Consider the following 20,168-nt stretch of genomic DNA (forward strand, 5'->3'; position numbering starts at 1 on the left):
GGAAAAACCAACTTGACCGCGTCCTCACCAATCTACCTTTCACAGATGCATCTGTCCATGAGTATTGGTAGGAGTGACCACCGCACAGTCGAAGTCTGTGGAGACAAAGTCCCATCTTCATACTGAGGACACCATCCAATGTGTTGTGTGGCACTATCACTGTGGTAAATGGAATAGGTTCAGAACAGATCTAGCAGCTCAAAACTGGGCATCCATGAGGCGCTGTGGGCCATCAGCAGCAGCAGAATTCTATTCCAGCACAATCTGTAACCTCATGGTCTGGCATATTCCTCACTCTACCATTACCAACAAGCCAGGGGATCAACTCTGGTTCAATGAGGAGTGGAGAAGAGCATACCAGGAGCAGCACCAGGCATACCTAAAAATGAGGTGCCAACCTGGTGAAGCTACAACACAGGACTACATGCATGCTAAACAGCGGAAGCAACATGCTATAGACAGAGCTAAGCGATTCCACAACCCCTCAGATAATGAAGCAGTTTGTGCCCGCATACAGCAAGACCTGGACAACATCCAGGCTTGGGCTGATAAGTGGCAAGTAACATTCGTGCCAGACAAGTGCCAGGCAATGACCATCTCCAACAAGAGAGAGTCTAACCACCACCCCTTGACATTCAATGGCATTACCATCGCCGAATCCCCTACCATCAACATCCTGGGGGTCACCATTGACCAGAAACTTAACTGGACAAGTCACAAATACTCTGGCTACAAGAGCAGGATCAGATCAAAGCTCTGCAATCCTGCCACATCCAGTCATGAATGGTGGTGGACAATTAAACAACTAACGGGAGGAGGCGGCTCAGTAAACATCCCCATCCTCAATGATGGCAGAGTCCAGCATGTGAGTGCAAAAGACAAGGCTGAAGCTGTTTGCAAACATCTTCAGCCAGAAGTGCCGAGTGGATGATCCATCTCGGCCTCCTCCCGATATCCCCATCATCACAGAAGCCAGTCTTTAGCCAATTCAATTCACTCCACGTGAATCGAATTGGCTAAAGTGTACTGGATACAGCAAAGGCTGTGGGCCCCGACAACATCCCGGCTTGTGCTCCAGAACTAGCCGCGCCTCTAGCCAAACTGTTCCAGTACAGCTACAACACTGGCATCTCCCCAACAATGTGGAAAATTGCCCATGTATGTCCAGTCCACAAAAAGCAGGACAAATCCAATCTGGCCAATTACCGCCCCATCAGTCTACTCTCAATCATCAGCAAAGTAATGGACGGTGTCGTCGACAGTGCTATCAAGCGGCACTTACTCACCAATAACCTACTCACCGATGCTCAGTTTGGGTTCCGCCAGGACCACTCGGCTCCAGACCTCATTACAGCCTTGGTCCAAACATGGACAAAAAAGAGCTGAATTCCAGAGGTGAGGTGAGAGTGACTGCCCTTGACATCAAGGCAGCATTTGACCGAGTGTGGCACCGGGGAGCCCTAGTAACATTGAAGTCAATGAGAATCAGGGGGAAAACTCTCCAGTGGCTGGAGTCATACCGAGCACAAAGGAAGATGGTAGTGGTTGTTGGAGGCCAATCATCTCAGCCCCAGGACATTGCTGCAGGAGTTCCTCAGGGCAGTGTCCTAGGCCCAACCATCTTCAGCTGCTTCATCAATGACCTGCCCTCCAACATAAGGTCAGAAATGGGGATGTTCGCTGATGATTGCACAGTGTTCAGTTCCATTCGCAACCCCTCAGATAATGAAGCAGTTTGTGCCCGCATACAGCAAGACCTGGACAACATCCAGGCTTGGGCTGATAAGTGGCAAGTAACATTCGTGCCAGACAAGTGCCAGGCAATGACCATCTCCAACAAGAGTCTAACCACCTCCCCTTGACATTCAATGGCATTACCATCGCCGAATCCCCTACCATCAACATCCTGGGGGTCACCATTGACCAGAAACTTAACTGGACAAGTCACAAATACTCTGGCTACAAGAGCAGGTCAGAGGCTGGGTATTCTGTGGCGAGTGACTCACTTTCTGACATCCCAAAGCCTTTCCACCATCTATAAGGCACAAGTCAGGAGTGTGATGGAATACTCTCCACTTGCTTGGATGAGTGCAGCTCTAACAACACTCAAGAAGCTCGACACCATCCAGGACAAAGCAGCCCGTTTGATTGGCAACCCAATCACCACCCTAAACATTCACTCCCTTCATCACCGGCGCACTGTGTACCATCCACAGAATTCACTGCAGCAACTCGCCAAGTCTTCTTCGACAGCACCTCCCAAACCCACAACCTCTACCACCTAGGACAAGGGCAGCAGGCACATGGGAACACCACCACCTATCACCGTTTCTTCATCGTCGCTGGGTCAAAATCATGGAGCTCCCTACCTAACAGCACTGTGAGAGAACCTTCACCACACTGACTGCAGCAGTTCAAGAAGGCGGCTCACCAGCATCTTCTCAAGGGCAATTAGAGATGGGCAATAAATGCTGGCCTTGCCAGCAAGGCCTACATCCCATGAATGCAAAAAAATGGGTCACCAAGCAGCAAGTGCTACAGCACTTTCAAATTATTTCTGTGCTGCAGAAAATTATGGTTGAAATGTTAGTAAACCCTAGGATTTATAACTTGGTGTAGACCATGTGTCATTTTATTATCTGTTGTGTTTTCAAGATGTGTCTATACAAAAAGGCTGAGTTCAGATGTAACTTAGAGTGCCATCTTGTGGTGATTTTCTCCTTTGGAACTAGGAATAAAAGTTGCAGCTTTGAAAATTATAATCGTGGCTGGAAATAAACAGTATAGCTTATAAAATGGTTCTATTGTCGTGTCAATATACATAGTTTCATTAAATACCTGCACTTTGAGATCCTTCACATTTACGAAGTTGATCCTCCATGGTTCAGCTGAGAACTTTTAACCCACTAAACTTGTGCTTAGAAAACAGTTACTGTGCGTTGTCTGAACTGAGCTACTCTGTATTACTGTTTAGATCTAACATTGCCCCATAGTCTCATACTGTTGAAACTACTCCAAATTACATTAAAAAAAATTAGCTGTTCCTACCAGTTTCTGTTTTAAAAATCAGTTATAACGAACCATCTAAATCATGCTTTTGTTTATTTCTTTGTTGAATGAATGCGTGCTGGCAACATAATTTCATGGAATTGCTTTACAGCACAATGGAATTGAATTATTAACAGAGTCGCTAACCCAAGGCTGTTACACAATCATATTATTTCAACTGGTACGTTAAATTCCTCATGTCAGACTCAGTAGTACCTCTAAGCTAATTGCACTGCGATCAGCACAGACGGAATAAAAATGTGCTTTCATTTTTAAAGCAACATACAAATAGAAACATCAAAGTGGATTTATATAGTGCCTTTAACGTGGTAAAACGTCACAAGGCAGTTCACAGAAGCATTAACAAAATTTAACACTGAGCCACATAAGGTTAGGACAGGTGAGGTAGATTTTAACGAGCATCTTAAGGGAGGTAGAGATGCAGAAGGGTTCAGGGAGGAAATGCGACAGCTTGGAGCCTCCCCATGAGATTTAACGGCATTACCATCGCTGAATCCCCCTCCATCAACATCCTGGGGGTCACCATTGACCAGAAACTTAACTGGACCAGCCATATACTGTGGCTACAAGAGCAGGTCAGAGGCTGGGTATTCTGTGGCGAGTGACTCACCCCCGACTCCCCAAAGTCTTTCCACCATCTACAAGGCACAAGTCAGGAGTGTGATGGAATACTCTCCACTTGCCTGGATGAGTGCAGCTCCAACAACACTCAAGAAGCTCGACACCATCCAGGACAAAGCTGCCCGCTTGATTGGCACCCCATCCACCACCCTAAACATTCACTCCCTCCATCACTGGCACACATTGGCTGCAGTGTGTACCATCCACTGGATGCACAGCAGCAACTCGCCAAGGCTTCTTCGACAGCACCTCCCAAACCCACAACCTCTACCACCTAAAGGACAAGGGCAGCAGGCATATGGGAACAACACCACCTGCACGTTCCCCTCCAAGTCACACACCATCCCGATTTGGAAATATATCGCCGTTCCTTCATCGTCTCTGGGTCAAAATCTGGAACTCCCTACCTAACAGCACTGTGGGAGAACCTTCACCACACGGACTGCAGCAGTTGAGGAAGGCGGCTCACCACCACCTTCTCAAGGGCAATAAATGCTGGCCTTGCCAGAGACGCCCACATCCCATGAACGAATAAAAAAAGGTAGCTGAAGGCACGGCCACCAATGGTGGAGTGATTAAAATGGGGGATGCGCAAGAGGCCAGAAATGGAAAAGAGCAGACATCTCGGAGGTTTGTAGGACTGGAAGAGGCTACAAAGATGGGGCAAGGATGAGAATTTTAAAATAGAGGTGTTGCCAGACCAGGAGCCAATGTAAATCAGCAACCACAGGGGTGATGGGTGGTTGGGACTTGGAGCGAGTTAAGTTACAGGTAGCAGAGTTTTGGATCAGCTCAAAGTTTACGGAGGGTGCAAATGAGAGGGCGGACAGGAGAGCATTGGAATAGTCGAGTCTAGAGATAACACAGGCATGGACAAGAGTTTCAGCAGAAAAGCTGAGGCATAGGCGGAGACGGGCACTGTTACGGAGGTGGAAGTAGGTGATGGAGTGGAAACAGGGTCGGAAGCTCATCGCAGGGTCAAATTGGACGCCACGGTTGCGAACGATTTGGGGCAGCCTCAAACAGTAGCCAGAGAGAAGGATGAAGTCTGTGGCTAGGGAACGGAGTTTGTGACGGGGAGCAAAGATAATATCTTCCCAATAAATCAATCAAGCAAGTAATGATAAAAGAAATCAAATCTTTTTTTTGGCAACTATCAATTTCTAAAAGGAACAATGATGGCAAGAGGTTTTGTGTAAATTAAGATCATTCTGGTCATGTATCCAGACTACAGGCTACAATGCTTCTGGCTGCCTGCTCTAGTTTGATTATTAACATCTAAAATTGCTCTTCCCAAACCTACTTTGTGTAGAAACTTACTGTCGCGCTTAGCTGAGAAAGCTGTTTGAAATTGTTGTTTTATGGGAAGGCAGAATGAAAAAAAACTGTCATTTAAAGATTGAAGTTGCTGACTATGCCGTAATAAACCACAAATTAGGAAATGTCTCCATCTATGATTTTGAAAACTTTGGGTAATGTTACATAGTCAAATGTATTACCTAAAGTCTCTGTATATTCTTAAACAAATTAAATACCTTGCATTTATATATCTTTCATAGCCAATGAAGTACTTTTGAAGTCTACATTACTGTTTTAAAGGAATACGGCAGACGATTTTCACACAGCAAGTTCCACAAACAGCAATGAGATAAATAACTATGTTTTAATGACGTTGGTTGAGGGACAAATATTGGCCCGCACACTACTATTAATGCAGGCAATGAAGTGTCAGCCTACATTATATGCTCAAGTCTCTGGAGTGGGACTTCAACCCTCAACCTTCTGGCCCAAGAAGCATCAAAGGAGCTCTATAAATGCAAGTTCTTGCGAGGCCTCCTTGTCATTAGGCCATTTTTACTGTCGCTGGATTAAAATCCTGGAACACTAATGTACTTAGCATTAACTGACTTAAATAAGCATTGCTATGCCTAATAAAATAAACAGCTAACATTCTACTTCAAAGTTTAATTTATAAAGAAAATACATTTCTGCATCTCTGGAGAAAAAAGTGCATTCAATGAACAGGAGCTACAATTAACTCTCAAGAGAAAACCATAGTGTGATCAACATTAACAAAAAAGGCCACTGCCTTGGAACGCACTCCCGAATGCATTATTCTTTATAACACAGAAACATAGTGCTTTCTTACCTTTATCAAGGATTTTTTTTTGTGTTGGCAGAACCATCAAGGCACAGCAGTAAATGTGTGGCAGGCTTCATTTACCACATTGTTGAGCCATAACCCCTAATGGGATTTATTTTACTTGCTGATGCTGGTGAATATCAGTGTAAAATCTCAGAGCAAGTGTGTCCATGTGTTATTAGATTTTAGTGGCAATGTGTAGGGATATAATTATACCAAACATACTCTCATATTCATTGCTAACACTTATGCGTTTGTCCTAGTTTGCATCAGGAGACAAAAAAGCTTGCAAAATCATTTATTATTCAAGAATCAGTTATAATTTTTTTTTATATAACAAGTGCAGATCTACATTCTTGGTTCTTAAAAGCCTTGTAAGGATCATGATGCAGTGTTCAAACACTGATTGTTTATAGCAGAGTTTGGAATGTTTCTTTGATATGTAACGAAAATAACTACACTTACACAGCACTTTCATGCCCTCAGGTGCTTCGTCAATATTTTAAGTATTGTCAGTCATGTTAACAAAAACACTGAAGGTTACAAAGTAATTTTATGGACCAACGGTTGTAGCATTGGATTTTTGAGGTATTCTAATTGTACTGTTAAATAAGTTAAAATCTTTAGAATGATAGAATTTTGTTTTATACTACCCATTGCTTTGTAAATCAATAGTTTGTTCCACCAAAATGAATGAGAACATTAAATTGACTCAAAAAAAATACACGTCTGCGTTCAATTAAAAGGGAGTTATGCCAATAAATTAAAAGGAGGTCTTGGTGCAGTATAGGATAAAAGCTGCAGGGTTTTGGCTGAGCTCAAGTTTGGAGAAGGTGGAGAATGGGAGGCTGGCCAGAAAAGCATTAATCAATACACGAGGTGACAAAGGCACGGAACAAGGGTTTCGGTGGCAGATGAGCTTAAGGGCAGAAACAAACAATGTTACATAAGGTGGAAATAGGATGTCTTTTTGGTGGTGAAGATATGAATCAGAAACTCCACTCATGATTGAAAAAGATAGTTTCTTTGAATCAGAGGTAAGAGGACCCAATCAACATTAGACTCAATCAACTTCTTGGCGTGAAGTTTTCCGCCCAGATATCAGCGCAATCTGGGCGGAATTAAATGAATTAGCGCAAGTTGCGCCCATTACCAATTTAAGCTGGAGTATCCGCAATCTTTTATGCTGGTTCAGGAGTCCATTTGCCTGAAGTAATCTCCACCCACAAAACTGGCCATGCCCAGGCAGAAATGCGAGTTTCCAAATGCACCCAGAAGCTTTGGTGCACAGGCACCTGCGGTCACATGAATCCAACGTCAATCACCTGTAACTGCAGTGACCAGCAGTCAATTGAAGCCTGACCCAGGTCTGTTTCTCCTGCTGTTGCAATTACTTCAAGTTCAGTTAAATTAGTCTAAATTCAGTCAATTACAGCAGAGTAGGACACATCTCTGTGGCTTCAAATGACTGCTGGACACAGGCCTTATGTACCAAGGGTAGAGCAAAGATGTCAATTGAAACCAATTAAAAAGTAAGACCAAGAGCATTAAATCAGTCAGTTGAAGAATGGCTCATTCCCTAACAATCCCACTTTTCTTTGTGATGCTGGAGAATGCCCTGTTCCAGTCACAAATCGATTATGCTGCTTGATTGCGCTGATTCATGGGAGGTTTTAATGTTCTGGCTTATGCTAATGAGTTTGCATGGAAACTTGAGCGTAAGTTCACCTTGGCAAAAGCGGCAGTGTCCAGCGCATTTTGCTGATTGTGCCCCTAGTGGAAACTCCACGCCCTTGTCTCAACCATCACCAAGATTGTGACCGCCACTGTAGTTGTTTTCATTTCACCTTCTTCCAGAAACCTACACAGATCTCACACAAGGCAATGTGGTTGTAGGAAAGGCACCAGAGCCACATCATCAAAAATCTTTTCTCTAACTGATATCAATTATAATACATTTACAAAGAATACAAGAACTGAAAGAATATTTAAATTTAGATTGAGTTGCAGCAAAAGCAATTAGATTTAAGTATAAACAACACTGGCCTTTCATTTATACATATTAGCTTCAAGGTAGCAATGCAGCTCCTTGCTTTGTGAAATAATACTAGACCAAACAGATATTCTGATATGTATGTTTAATTTCCCTGCATTTTTTTCACTTAACAAGATCAAGTAACAAGGAAGTTGTCTGATGTAGTGCTGACACTAACATTCCAATACTAATACTGTTGAAAAGGCCTATGTAATAGTAATTGTATAAACTCATAAAAACACTATACTAAAGGAGTCCAAACATAAAAGTCAGACAGTCTTTCTAACCTGTTACTTGCCTTGCAGCCACAGGAAAAGGAGCAAAATGGAAGATGATTATCTTCAATTCTGTTTCACTACCCTCACCCTCCAAAACAATAGAAAATACTATTTTTTGTCTTGACTTAAATGTCTGATAAAGAAATGTCACTTAGTATTTACCAAACATCCATCTATTCAATTTGTGAGAAAAAAAACTTGAGTGAAAACTTTACAATGTACAAAAAATGACAAGGATTTACATGGCCTACCTAAATATCTTTAAATTTTTTTTAAGCACAAAGTTGATTTGTACAAGTTACAAAATGTAAACATGGCAAAATAAATAGTTAAAACAAGTGACAAAAGGATCCCAATTTCATGCTCATGATCCCATAGATTTGTGTCATTTTCATTCTGTTGTAATTTCAAGTGCAAAGCATGATGAATATCTAGTATTCAAGTAACAGAAATACATATGATGATACAAATAAACTATTGTACAAGGTAGTGATCACCTGAACTTTACAAAATTTACATTTATATATTGACAAATTTTTACATTTATGATATGACACCATTCAGGTCCACATTTAGCACTTGCAATCCATTGGTTGCCTTATTCTGCATTCTTTCTGGAATACAAGATTTCCATCACTGTACGTCTTAGAAGAGGTGCTTTAGACAACATTATGTCACCTCCATAGCTACTGTCTTGTCTGCAATACCATTCAATAATCTCTCTGGTTCACTGCTCTCCCTGCAAGAAAAGAAACAACCTTTAATTTTATAGAAACGACATCTGTACAGCATGATTCTTAGAGGAAGCAAAGTGAAGGAATAAAAACAACAAACATGTTAAATTCACTTTAGTGATCCCATAAATTTTAAATCTTTGAGCATCAGTTTTGTCTATTTCTGCTGTGACAAGAAATAGGTTCAATTTTAACATTGGAATCCAATATATTTTCTAAGAACACAACTGTATTAAATCAAATTATTTTACTTTCAAAAATTGGTAGTCTATTCAGTAACTAAAACAGAAGAAAGGTGTGCATATGGTTTCTTTCTCCACTTCAGTTATGCTTGTAATTCATGCTACACACATCGTTTCCATCTTTTGGATAGACGAACTTATTTCCCAGCTGATTATCACTCTGCAAACTGTGACTCAGTCATTAATCCGATTGTTTCTTATAAGTGCTACCGACATAAACAACCCCCGCACCCAATAAATTCCACTGCACATTTAACAATGGATCATGGGAAATGATTTCAAGGCTGTAATCTCATCTCAGGATTTACAGATCATCTGGATCCTACAATAAAAACTGCTGTCTTGTAAACATTCCTGGGCATCAATTATTTTGTGACTTACATATTCTAAATAATCCTCTAAGGACAGCACAATATTTAATCCTCTAGTGTTCTGACAGCACAACAAAGACAGTGTACGGATGGCACAAAAAATCTGAAAATAAAACTGAAACTATGCATTAGCAATACCAATCCAACTACACGAATAATGACTGTTAAGGAATGTGAATATAGGTAAGACGATGGTAGCACTTTCAATGTGAATCAGAATAATCTTGAAAAAACTGAACAAGTGATTAACTTTGGACAAGTTACCTAAACTCAAGGAATGAATTAATTAGATGCTAAATTTTAATTCTGAATATTCATCTAATATTTAATCACTACAGTTTTTAAAGATTTTTTTCTGAGAACTGCTCAGAAGGAAGCTTTAAATAACTAAGAAGCTTTAAATAGCTGCATTATATAATTGCACCTTCTAGATTTCCTTTCCCTTCCTGCCCGCCCTATTATACAGCCACTCTGAACATTGCTTACTTTTCTGGTAGGGTGGGTGAAGGGAAGAGGTCATCACAGACACCCCAATCAGGAAGAAAATCTGATTGACCCCAATAAACTTATATCACTGCTCCTGTAAGGATTAATAAATTTTCAAATTATGTACATTCAAATATACAAGTTACAGAAAGATCTCATATCTACATGCAAGAGGTAGCACCCGAGTAAAGTTCACTCTCAGAAACCACTTACACCCCTTTAGAATTTGCATATGTAGAGCTTCTTTACCTACCTAGCCAAGCTACTGATGGCACTACTAGGGGTCACCTTTGGCACCCTGTCAAGGCTGGTAGCAGCTGTGGCCAGCTTTAAGGCAGAAGGAGAAGGTGCTGAAGTCCTTGCACTGAGATGCACATTGACAGGAGTAACCACATTCATACTGTTCAGGCGCACGGCAGTTCCTATGCAGGAATTATTCACAGGAAACGATTGGGGACTGTTTGTGCGTAATGCAGGGAACACGTGATTTGCTGAGGTGCGACTGACAGTTCTTATAATTTGTACAGTAGATAATCCTGGGCTGGAGGACGAAGTAGCATTGGAGGGTTGGAGATTTCTATAGGTGCCTGTGAAAAGAAGCATGAATGTCAATTAAAAATGGACTAATCGCTTCACATATCAACAGCGAAGTAGTTTTATTCTTGGCTGGTTTTCTGCACATTTTCTGAAGGGTCCAACATTAGAATTTTAAAATAGATAGGTGCAGAAACATGTTTTTTTATATGAACAATTCAGGTGTAGAAACTTTCAGAAGCTTGCAACCTATTACGTAAGTTTCCAGCCTACGGATGAGTAAACTGGAATTTGTCACATATGCTTTTGTTTTTACCACTAGGGGATGATGTACTGTTTATATGGCTCACATATGTGGTAGAAACTTGGTCCCGTGGCACCACAACACTAGATGGGTTCTTACGAAAGAATGTAACACCACCGTTGGGTCTTGGATCAACGCACGCCAAGACGTATTCAGCACTCTAGGATTCAAAATTCTGATAAAGCTGGATTACCAAGTGTACCATATCCCTCAAGGTACAGTGTATTGAAAGGATTGGTGCTTCAGGCAGAACTTTATTTTTTGGTATACTAGCAGATCACCTGTTTTGCCAACTAGAGTCGTGCTGCTATTCTGAGTCGCATTTTTATTAATGTTGGGATATCCCTATTAATATAAGATATTTAAACTCTGGCCACTGAGCTCAAAGAGTAGATAATGCTGGAAGTATAACTCCAGGTGCAGCACAGCCCATTATCCATTTTTGCTACTGGCTAGCATCTAAACTACATTTGGTGCTGTACATAACTTCACAGAAATTGATGTCAGCAACAAAAAAAATGAAAGTGAGCCATAGTTAGAATTCAAGCCCAGATCTTCCAGTTTCTAGAACTTCAATCAAAAAATTGATATTGTACTCACTCATAAGTGGGTCAATAACAATTAAAAGTAAAACCTAATTTGTGTACAAGATATTAAGTGGAAAGTTAACAGAATGAATTACTTTCTATATTGTTCACAATGAAGCCCATCAACTAAGAGATCATTACACTGTCCACCTGAATTAGAATCTTTCTAAGCGAAGTACAGGTGTCACTTCTAGATTTTATATCCTCTGTGGGAAGGACTATGTTGTTGTAGAGTAACATCAGCTTCACAGGTATGACAAAGAGTCATAGATTTGAAATGTTAACCCTACTTTTCTATCTCCAAAATACTGCTTGACCTGCTGAGTGTTTCCAGCATTTTCTGTTTTTATTTCAGATTTCCAGCATCTGCAGTATTTTACTTTTTGGCTGCAAACTTAGTTTTCTTCACATTTCTCCGAAAAATTAAGTATACATTATATTTAGTACATTTCTCAATGTTTAACATGGATTTATCTTGACCGATAATAACTGCAGTGATACAACTATAACCATAGTGGCACTGTAAAAGAAAATTGATACTTAATACAAAACCAACAGAAATAGTCCCAAATCCACACAACGTGTATATATACATTTTTTTTAAAAGTGATCTTGTTCAATTGAATTATGAACAGTAAATTATGTGATTCATATCAGCACATATTAGTTTTCAAGGAATTAATCTTAAACATTTCCTTCTTTCTTAATTGATTTATTTTCATAAATAACTGTCCGCATATTGGGATTCTTGTACTCATTACCTTCTTCAGAGCTTATTTCATGGACTAGGTAACTCAGATGTACAGTTTGGACAGCTTAGCACCTTCAGCTTCAATTATAAAAAAACATTAAAGCACCACCTTCCAGAAGACAGGGCTTTGACAGAATACAGCTTTGTGCTAAAATTGCACCTGCAAACATTAGTATATTAGTCCCTCAGAGTGCTTGAGGTAATGTCCTTAAGCATATTAGTACCCAATATACGATCAAAGAAAGTTAAATTTAACATTAAATTTTGTACTGAACAAGCAAAAAATATACCATCACGAGAACAATTTTTTTGTCTGGTCAGGTATTTTTCTTTTAAGTTTTAAAAAAAGCTCATCTACCATGTAGGTTTTAAAGAACATAAGAAATAGGAGCAGGAGTAGGTCATCCGGCCCCTCCAGTCTGCTCCGCCATTCAACAAGATCATGGCTGATCTTCTACCTCAACGCCATTTTCCTGCACCATCCCCATATCCCTTGATGCCTTTAATATCTAGAAATCTATCGATCTCTGTTTTGAATGTACTCAATGACTGAGCCGCCAAAGATTCACCACCCTCTGAGTGAAGAAATTTCTCCTCATCTCAGTCCTAAACAGCTTACCCCTTATTCTGAGACCGTGACCCCTGGTTCTAGACTCCCCAGCCAGGGGAAACATCTTCCTAGCATCTACCCTGTCGAGCCCTGTAAGAATTTTGTATGTTTCAATGAGATCACCTCTCATTCTTCTAAACTCTAGAGAATACAGGCCTTGTCTACTCAATTTCTCCTCATACGACAATCCCGCCATCCCAGGAATCAGTCTGGTGAATCTTCGCTGCACTCCCTCTACAGCAAGTATATCTTTTCTTAGGTAAGGAGACCAAAATTGTACACAATACTCCAGTGCTGTCTCACCAAGGCCCTATATAGTTGCAATAAGGCATCTTTACTCCTGTACTCAAATCCTTTTGAATTAAGGGCCAACATACCATTTGCCTTCCTAATTGCTTGCTGCACCTGCATGTTAGCTTTCAGTCACTCATGTGCAAGGACACTCCGATCCCTTTGAACATCACCATTTCCCAATCGCTCACCATTTAAAAAATACTCTGCATTTCTGTTTTTCCCAGCAAAGTGGATAACTTCACATTTTTCCACATTATATTCCATCTACCATGTTTCTTCAAATGATATGCATCCTCCACACACCATAGCAAGTAAAGACTAACCTGATTGGTCCTGGGTAAAACCACATCCCATGAATGTACTTGAATGTCAACATGGTGCTGCACAGATAGCAAATGGTCTCCAACTCACAAATTGTATAAAGTCCCATGCCATTGCACTTGTTCATGTTGACCTGAAGCTAAGCAGAAATGGAATAACCACTGCCTTCTATCAAACCTTCTGCCAAAAACTACATCTTTGCACAGCCTTCTGTGATGAATAGGTGGTTGTGGTGTTGTAGAGTTATGGTGTAGATCCTGGATCTTTACACAACATGGGAGTAGGAGACTCTGTATTCTTTAGAACTAAACTTAGGTTTTGCTCTTATGATGAGTGGAGGATGCTTGATTAAGAAATGCAGAACAATAGCTTCACTCAGTTTCACAGTGGAACAAAAACTCTGCTACCATGGCAAAAATTTAAATTAATACTAAACTGCAAAGCTGCAATGATAAACACTAGAAATCCAATTCTTCCATAGCAGTAGTATAACTACAGCTTTTGCCCAAGTCACTGAAATAAGTGATTTGTTGTGTTAAAAAAATGACAGGTCTCAACTCTCTGTTGACAAGTCCCACTTTGTTAACAGTCAATTAAACCTAAATTGTACCTGTGGGTGAGATAAGAGGCTATTTATAAGTGATGGGATTGTTTATGCTCAGTTGAATAATGCTGGTATAGGTGAAAATTCTATTTCCCCCATTCTGGTGTTGAAAACCTGTCCATCACTGCCATGCTTCCTTACAGACAGATCATGGTGGAAGAGAGGGCGGGAACTTGCTACTGAAAGCTTCTCCTTCATATGAAAAGTACTGCTCTAATGATAGATTTCAACTTTTTCTTGTTCTTGCCTGAAATAATTACAAGAATCGGTTGGTAATCTGCAGCAGTCAAGATGGTCAATAAACACAATGTTTTTAAAAATCATCATAAAGATGATGACCACATACTACTCCTCAGAAACTAAGGTGGCCTATCTGCAATCTGATTCATCCAGCATTCCACTGCTGGAAGCAAAAATTAATAATGTTTAACTAAGCTTGACTCCCATATAATTAATGTCACTTCAACTGACAGCCTGACTTGGTAAAAATGCAAAGTAGGCCTTTATTCTTAGCGACAAGTTGTGGGAGGAAAATTACTAGTTTTTCTAACCTGAAATCACTGTGCAAGCTTTTGCATTCCTTAAGTTTCTGGATTACCCAAGAGAAAGTTGCTGAAAAACATTTCTTTTCCCCAACATTTGTTAATATTTGGAAAAAAGTTTTACATAGACAACAGTATCATAACCTCACCTGCAGATTGGACAACACCATTCATGTTTGTAGTATGACCTGCAGCATCCTTGGAAACTTCTGTCTGGCCTGGTCCAGGAGCACTAACAACAGCTGATGCAGCAAAATGGGCACTAGCTGAATCCAGCGTTTTTGAAGAGCAGTCAGATATCCTGGATCCCTGCAAAAATATTTCACAACCCAAATTTTCAATAATGGGAAGCTAGATAAGTACATGAGGGAGAAAGGAATAGAAGGATATGCTGATAGGGTGAGATGACAAAAACAGAGTGGGAGGAGATGTGGAGCATAAACCACCGGCATAGACTGGTTTGGCTGAATGGCCTGTTTCTGTGCTGTAAGTTCTATATAAACCCCTGAAATGCTCAGTGCATGTCCTACAATATTGGTAATTCATAATGTTACATAATCAAAAATCGCAAGATAGATTGGAGGAAGAGGCCCCTTCAGTCCATTTGATGATCTCCTTCCCAAGTACCAACCCTAACATCTTCCCAATACAGCTACTTCTTAATCGAGTTCAATGTCCTAGACACAACAACCCTTTTTGGCAAACCATTCTTGCTGTTTACTTTCTCTGAAAATAAATACTTTGATGTCTATCCTAAATTTCCCTTCACCACTGTAAGCTTGTACCCTATCAGTTAATGTACAGAAAGTACTCCAAAGGCTAATCTTTGTAGCTTATAGCATTTGGCACTTGGTCCTACAATGCTTAAAAAGGCAAGTGCAATTTGTTTTTAAAACTTAAAATTGCAACAAAATTTACGTTTAAAATACTTGTGTGGAGATCATTTTTCATCATCAAGAAAGGAACAAATTTAAAGTTGCTTTGTATTTGTGCTCAAATACAGTTTCAGGACAGTGATGTCTGTGGGCTGCTCTCTCATTTTGTATATTGGAATTAGGGAGTTGGGTAGGTGCACTGGGCACTGCTTTTAAATAGATACACAGATAACAATACAGACTGGCTCCCAGCAATGACATTAACTAAATTCAGTTCTTTTACCCTGACAGCTAAATCATATATCCACATTTTAATGGGTCTACAATGCAGTCAGGATAAATGAGTCAGGCTAATTTACAGAATGGAGAGAAACCCACGTGTGTAGTCAGCTGCATTCATATAGTGTAACAGCGACTTTAAAAGTTTAAAGAAAAGCCAGAAGATTAGATCAATAAATTGAAAAACCTAATCAAGTCACATTAATTACAATTTAATAAACCCAAAGTCTTATAAAGTGTTTATTAAATCTTGTTCAAGAACAGTGTGGTCAGTAACTATACCAGAATCACGCCTTCTACTATTATTTGCCCACTTCTGCTTTTGAAAATGCAGTGATAAATTATCCATTGGTAACATTCAAATGTTGCATTTTTCAGCAGAAAGGGAAAAAAATCTTTTTGCTCTACAAGCATCAACCATGACTGAATATAAATAGTTGTCAAATTACTCCAGGAGAAGATTATATCTGGTTGGGCAATGGTGGCATGGCCACCAGAGTGAAGGGACATGGGTTTAATCATCAATTTGATTCAGTTTCTGATCTCAGTCGTGCTGCTTAGGATAATGCCAAATGGAGGCCAGATATCCAACCAATGGGTGAGGAAGTAGAAGTCAATTGGATGGATGTTCCCACTAGCTTGTTATCACAAGGCTCATGGTGGGATAGGAGGCGGTGAGAAACAAGAGTACCCACATAAGAGAACATATGCCCCAAAAAACAAAGCACTAATTAGCAAATCTCACTCAGAACCACAAGGCAAGAGTGGTGAGAGAAAAGTTAGTAAACCATATTTGCTCGTCTTCCTCATTCTTTATAATTATTCTGTACATACTAATCAATTGTTATGCTTTGTAACCAATATGAAGCATTTTTGTCTAAGCTGGATTATTTGATAAACAAGGGCGAGCTTGTATTTATATAGTGCCTTTCACGACCTCAGGACATCCCAACTGGATTCTTTATTGCTGACCACATCACATGGTTAAAATTATGCTAGCTAATTCATCAAGCTGTAGAGAATATATATTAAGGTTGCGTATGCCAAAAGGTGCTAATATGTAAATTATTACCTACTTGCTGGTGGTCTTTGTGGACTAACAAGCATCTACTTGATTGCTCCTGTAATCATCAGATGGCCACTGTCCTTGGACAGGGACCCATCTCAGGTTATTCCAAGAGTTCGAAGCAGATCAAGGGATCAAGTCATTCCATTCGATCATAATCATGTGGGGCTGTTTATAATACATGTTGGTTTGCCCATAGAAATACAGCTGCTAAACTCCACTTGGATTCCTGTGATGTTTAACTACTAAGATAGAATTCTGATATTCTTTGTTCTAGAATACCTTGAAAGGAATTTGGAGCTCTATCTTGAAAGGTATTGCAGGAAGACAGATCCTTCTGGCCATCAGGGGTACGAGGCTAATCGGAAACTCGGTGATAAGAGGCAGTAGATAATAAGTCAACCACCATGTTTTACGGGTTGTTTTCTTGTTGAATATGTCTTTATTACTTTGATTCCGAGAACTCGTGAAATCTATATTTACTGCAAATCTACTATGTTTGATCTATTTCATTTATCTATTTTAGTAATGTTCAATAAATTTGTCTAGTGATTTATAACCATGATCTGATAAGAGTATATATTCTTTCATTTACCAAACATGAGATCACGTGGCAACCCACAATATATTCAAATGTCGCTGCCCCGTCCTATCACTTGGAGGAGTATAAAACATAAAAACAAAAGTCAAACTTGTTGCAAAAACCTATGTTACCTGTAAACTTCCATGGGAGATGTTCGAGGAATGTTGGGATTGTTGTCGCTGCATCTGTGCTAACTGCTGTCTTTGCATCTGAACCAGCTGTTGTTGATGGGTGTGGTACTGCTCCTCCGTTATGCCACCTGTTATTAGACAAGGAAAAGCCTTCATATCATGATCCAATAATGTCAGTTGAACACCAAATAAAATGAAATGGATTTTTTTTTGTAAGGTTAGCCAAGGGCACTTAAAGTGACAAATATTTCAGACTTTTTAAAAAAAGAAACCTTTGTAGGCCTGCGAAGTGGAACTCAACATATACTTTTTAACAGTTTTTTTTTTCTCCGTTGGACTACCATTTTGTATTTCTGAAGTGGTTCCTATGTACATGCAGGCAAGAATACACCATGAGAAACATGGAACTACATTGTGTGTACACACATTATAAAATACATGCCCCACAAGATAATGTAGAAAAATATAGGAGGAAAGAAAGGGGGAAAGGGAAAGAAAGAGGGGGACAGGAGAGGAGAGAGAACAAGAAAAAGAGAAAGAAACATCATATACTTTAAAATTTGAACATTACAGTTATAATGACACCCAACTAGTTGTTCAGCATTTACAAATTCTGCTGTTAACAGCTGAAGGAGTCACAGAGCCCATTAGAAACAGAAAGAGAGTTCCAAGCTACATTACTCACCAGATATCCTATTCCTGCTGGTGATCATGGTACTTGATGGTAAAATAGAAGACATCGGAATTCTCCTTTTGTTCACATTCTGTCCTAATTTTTTGGAAGTACAGTGGTTATCACTGTCCTGAGGCTGGGATAACCGAGGCTGGAAGTGCCGTAATCGGCATGCTTTGATATTGCTTAGTATTTCACTAAGTGACAGTCTATTTGTAAAGTCTTTATTGGAAGAAATGGTCCATGAGTCGTCAGACGAAAAAGCAGCTGGGGAGCTAGGAGATGACAGCATTTCTGGGTCAATTTGGCGTAGAACGTGATCATGATCTGTGGATGCACGATCTAATAAAAACCTAAAAGGGGAAAAAAAAAAGACAGTCTACTTTAAATCTTCATAGCTGCTATGAACACGATGATAAACTGGATCGTATGGTTGCTACAAGTGCTTAGACTAAATAACATTATGAAGAATCTGTTCCACCAGAGTAAGAACGGACACTTTACTACCAGAAATGCTAATCTAGTTATAGTATTATTATTTAGATGCCATACTAGGCACTTGAATTTAGCATTTCTGAAGGATCAAACTTTGGCTCTCTGCAGGCCATTTTTAATAGTACTTTTAAAATTACTTTCAATAAAACGCACTTTTAGCTCCCAAGAAAGCTTGTAAGAGATAAGGCTTTTTTTTAAAAAAACTTTCCCTCAGCTCTGAGCTTTATAATGTAACACCGCCATATCAATCTCTTATGACACTCTATTATGCCCTAAAGAGAATGTCAGCATCATGTTGTCACACTATCAATTATAAGAATGCTAAGCACGAGAATATCTTGAATTTCACTGATAAGCATTATGGCTTACTTCTTGATTCACAATTCTTTTCCATAGATCTCTTTCTTTCTCCTTGTAACCACCCATTCCCATCTTTTCTTTTATTTGTAATTGAAGAGAAACATTTATGTACATGGGAAAAGAAAATGTGTACACCAGTTAGACACGTACAAAATACTGCCACCTTTGATATAGCAGACTGGCCTTTCAACTGTGTGGGTTTGAATCCAGCCCACAGTAACATGATGAAAATGCTATCTGCTGGCTGTAAGCCTAAGGGATCTGCATCAAATGTGTTTAGGTAGTGTCAGGCTCAGTCTTAGTGATATTAGTCACAACATAAAATTGCCTTAACTGACAATCTCAATGTTTTAAAAGAGGAGACAAGTGGAAAGGCGGATAGATTCAGGGAGGGAATTCCAGAGCTTAGTTGCCGAAACAGCTGAAGGCACTGTCGCCAATGGTGGGGCAAAAGGAGTGGGGGATGCACAACAGCACAGAGTTGGAGGAATGCAGAGTTCAGAGGGTTGTAGGGCTGGAAGAGGTTACAAGAGATGGGGAGGGATGAGGCCATGAAGGAATTTGAACACAAAGATGAGAATTCTAAAATAAAGGCATTGAGCACAGGGGAGATTGGTGAACTGGATTTGGTGCGATTTAGAATACAGGCATCAGAGTTTTGGATAAGCTCAAGTTTATGGAGAGTGGAAGATGGGAGGCCAGCCAGTAGAGCATTGGAATAGTTGAGTCTGGAGGTAACAAAAGGTTGGATGAGGGTTTCAGCAGCAGGTTGGCCGAGGCAGGGGTGGATACAGGCAACGTTACAGAGATGGAAGTAGGCGACCTTTGTGTTGGAGAGGATATGGGGTCGGAAGCTCAGCTCAGGGTTAAATAGGATGCAGAAGTTATGACATGTACTAAAGGGAGCTTTACTCTGCTGCCAACTATGCTATACCTGGCCTGGAAGTGCTTTAAAATAACAGCAGGTAGAAAAACCGGCAAAAAGTGTCCTAATCCCTTGCACTGCCGTACTTGGAGAGTGTAACATTCACTCCTTAAAAAAAAATGGCAATATATAAAACAAAAATTGCTACAGAGCTGTCACATTAGCTACAACAAAAAAGTAGAAAATTAATTTCGTGATTTTTCAACAAAACTGTAAATCTTCAATGTTTATTTGAGAAAATATATTTGAATGAAA

General features: G+C 39.9%; 1 protein-coding gene across 3 annotated transcripts in view; it reads right to left on the reverse strand.

Annotated features, from left to right (window-relative positions):
• Positions 1-7,956: 7,956 nt before the first annotated feature.
• The window catches only part of epc2 (enhancer of polycomb homolog 2 (Drosophila)), a 64,169-nt gene continuing 51,957 nt past the window's right edge, over positions 7,957-20,168 (reverse strand). For all 3 annotated transcript variants that reach the window (XM_067987177.1, XM_067987176.1, XM_067987179.1), the window contains 5 exons: positions 18,146-18,486; positions 17,461-17,588; positions 14,676-14,835; positions 10,233-10,566; positions 7,957-8,885 (listed from right to left, as the gene is read on the reverse strand). In XM_067987177.1, coding sequence (XP_067843278.1) covers positions 8,816-8,885; positions 10,233-10,566; positions 14,676-14,835; positions 17,461-17,588; positions 18,146-18,486 — 1,033 coding nt within the window. In that variant the 3' untranslated portion in view covers positions 7,957-8,815. The remainder of the gene's footprint in view (positions 8,886-10,232; positions 10,567-14,675; positions 14,836-17,460; positions 17,589-18,145; positions 18,487-20,168) is intronic.

The sequence above is a fragment of the Heptranchias perlo genome, chromosome 7, assembly GCF_035084215.1.
Source record: "Heptranchias perlo isolate sHepPer1 chromosome 7, sHepPer1.hap1, whole genome shotgun sequence".
Classification (NCBI taxonomy): Eukaryota; Metazoa; Chordata; class Chondrichthyes; order Hexanchiformes; family Hexanchidae; genus Heptranchias; species Heptranchias perlo.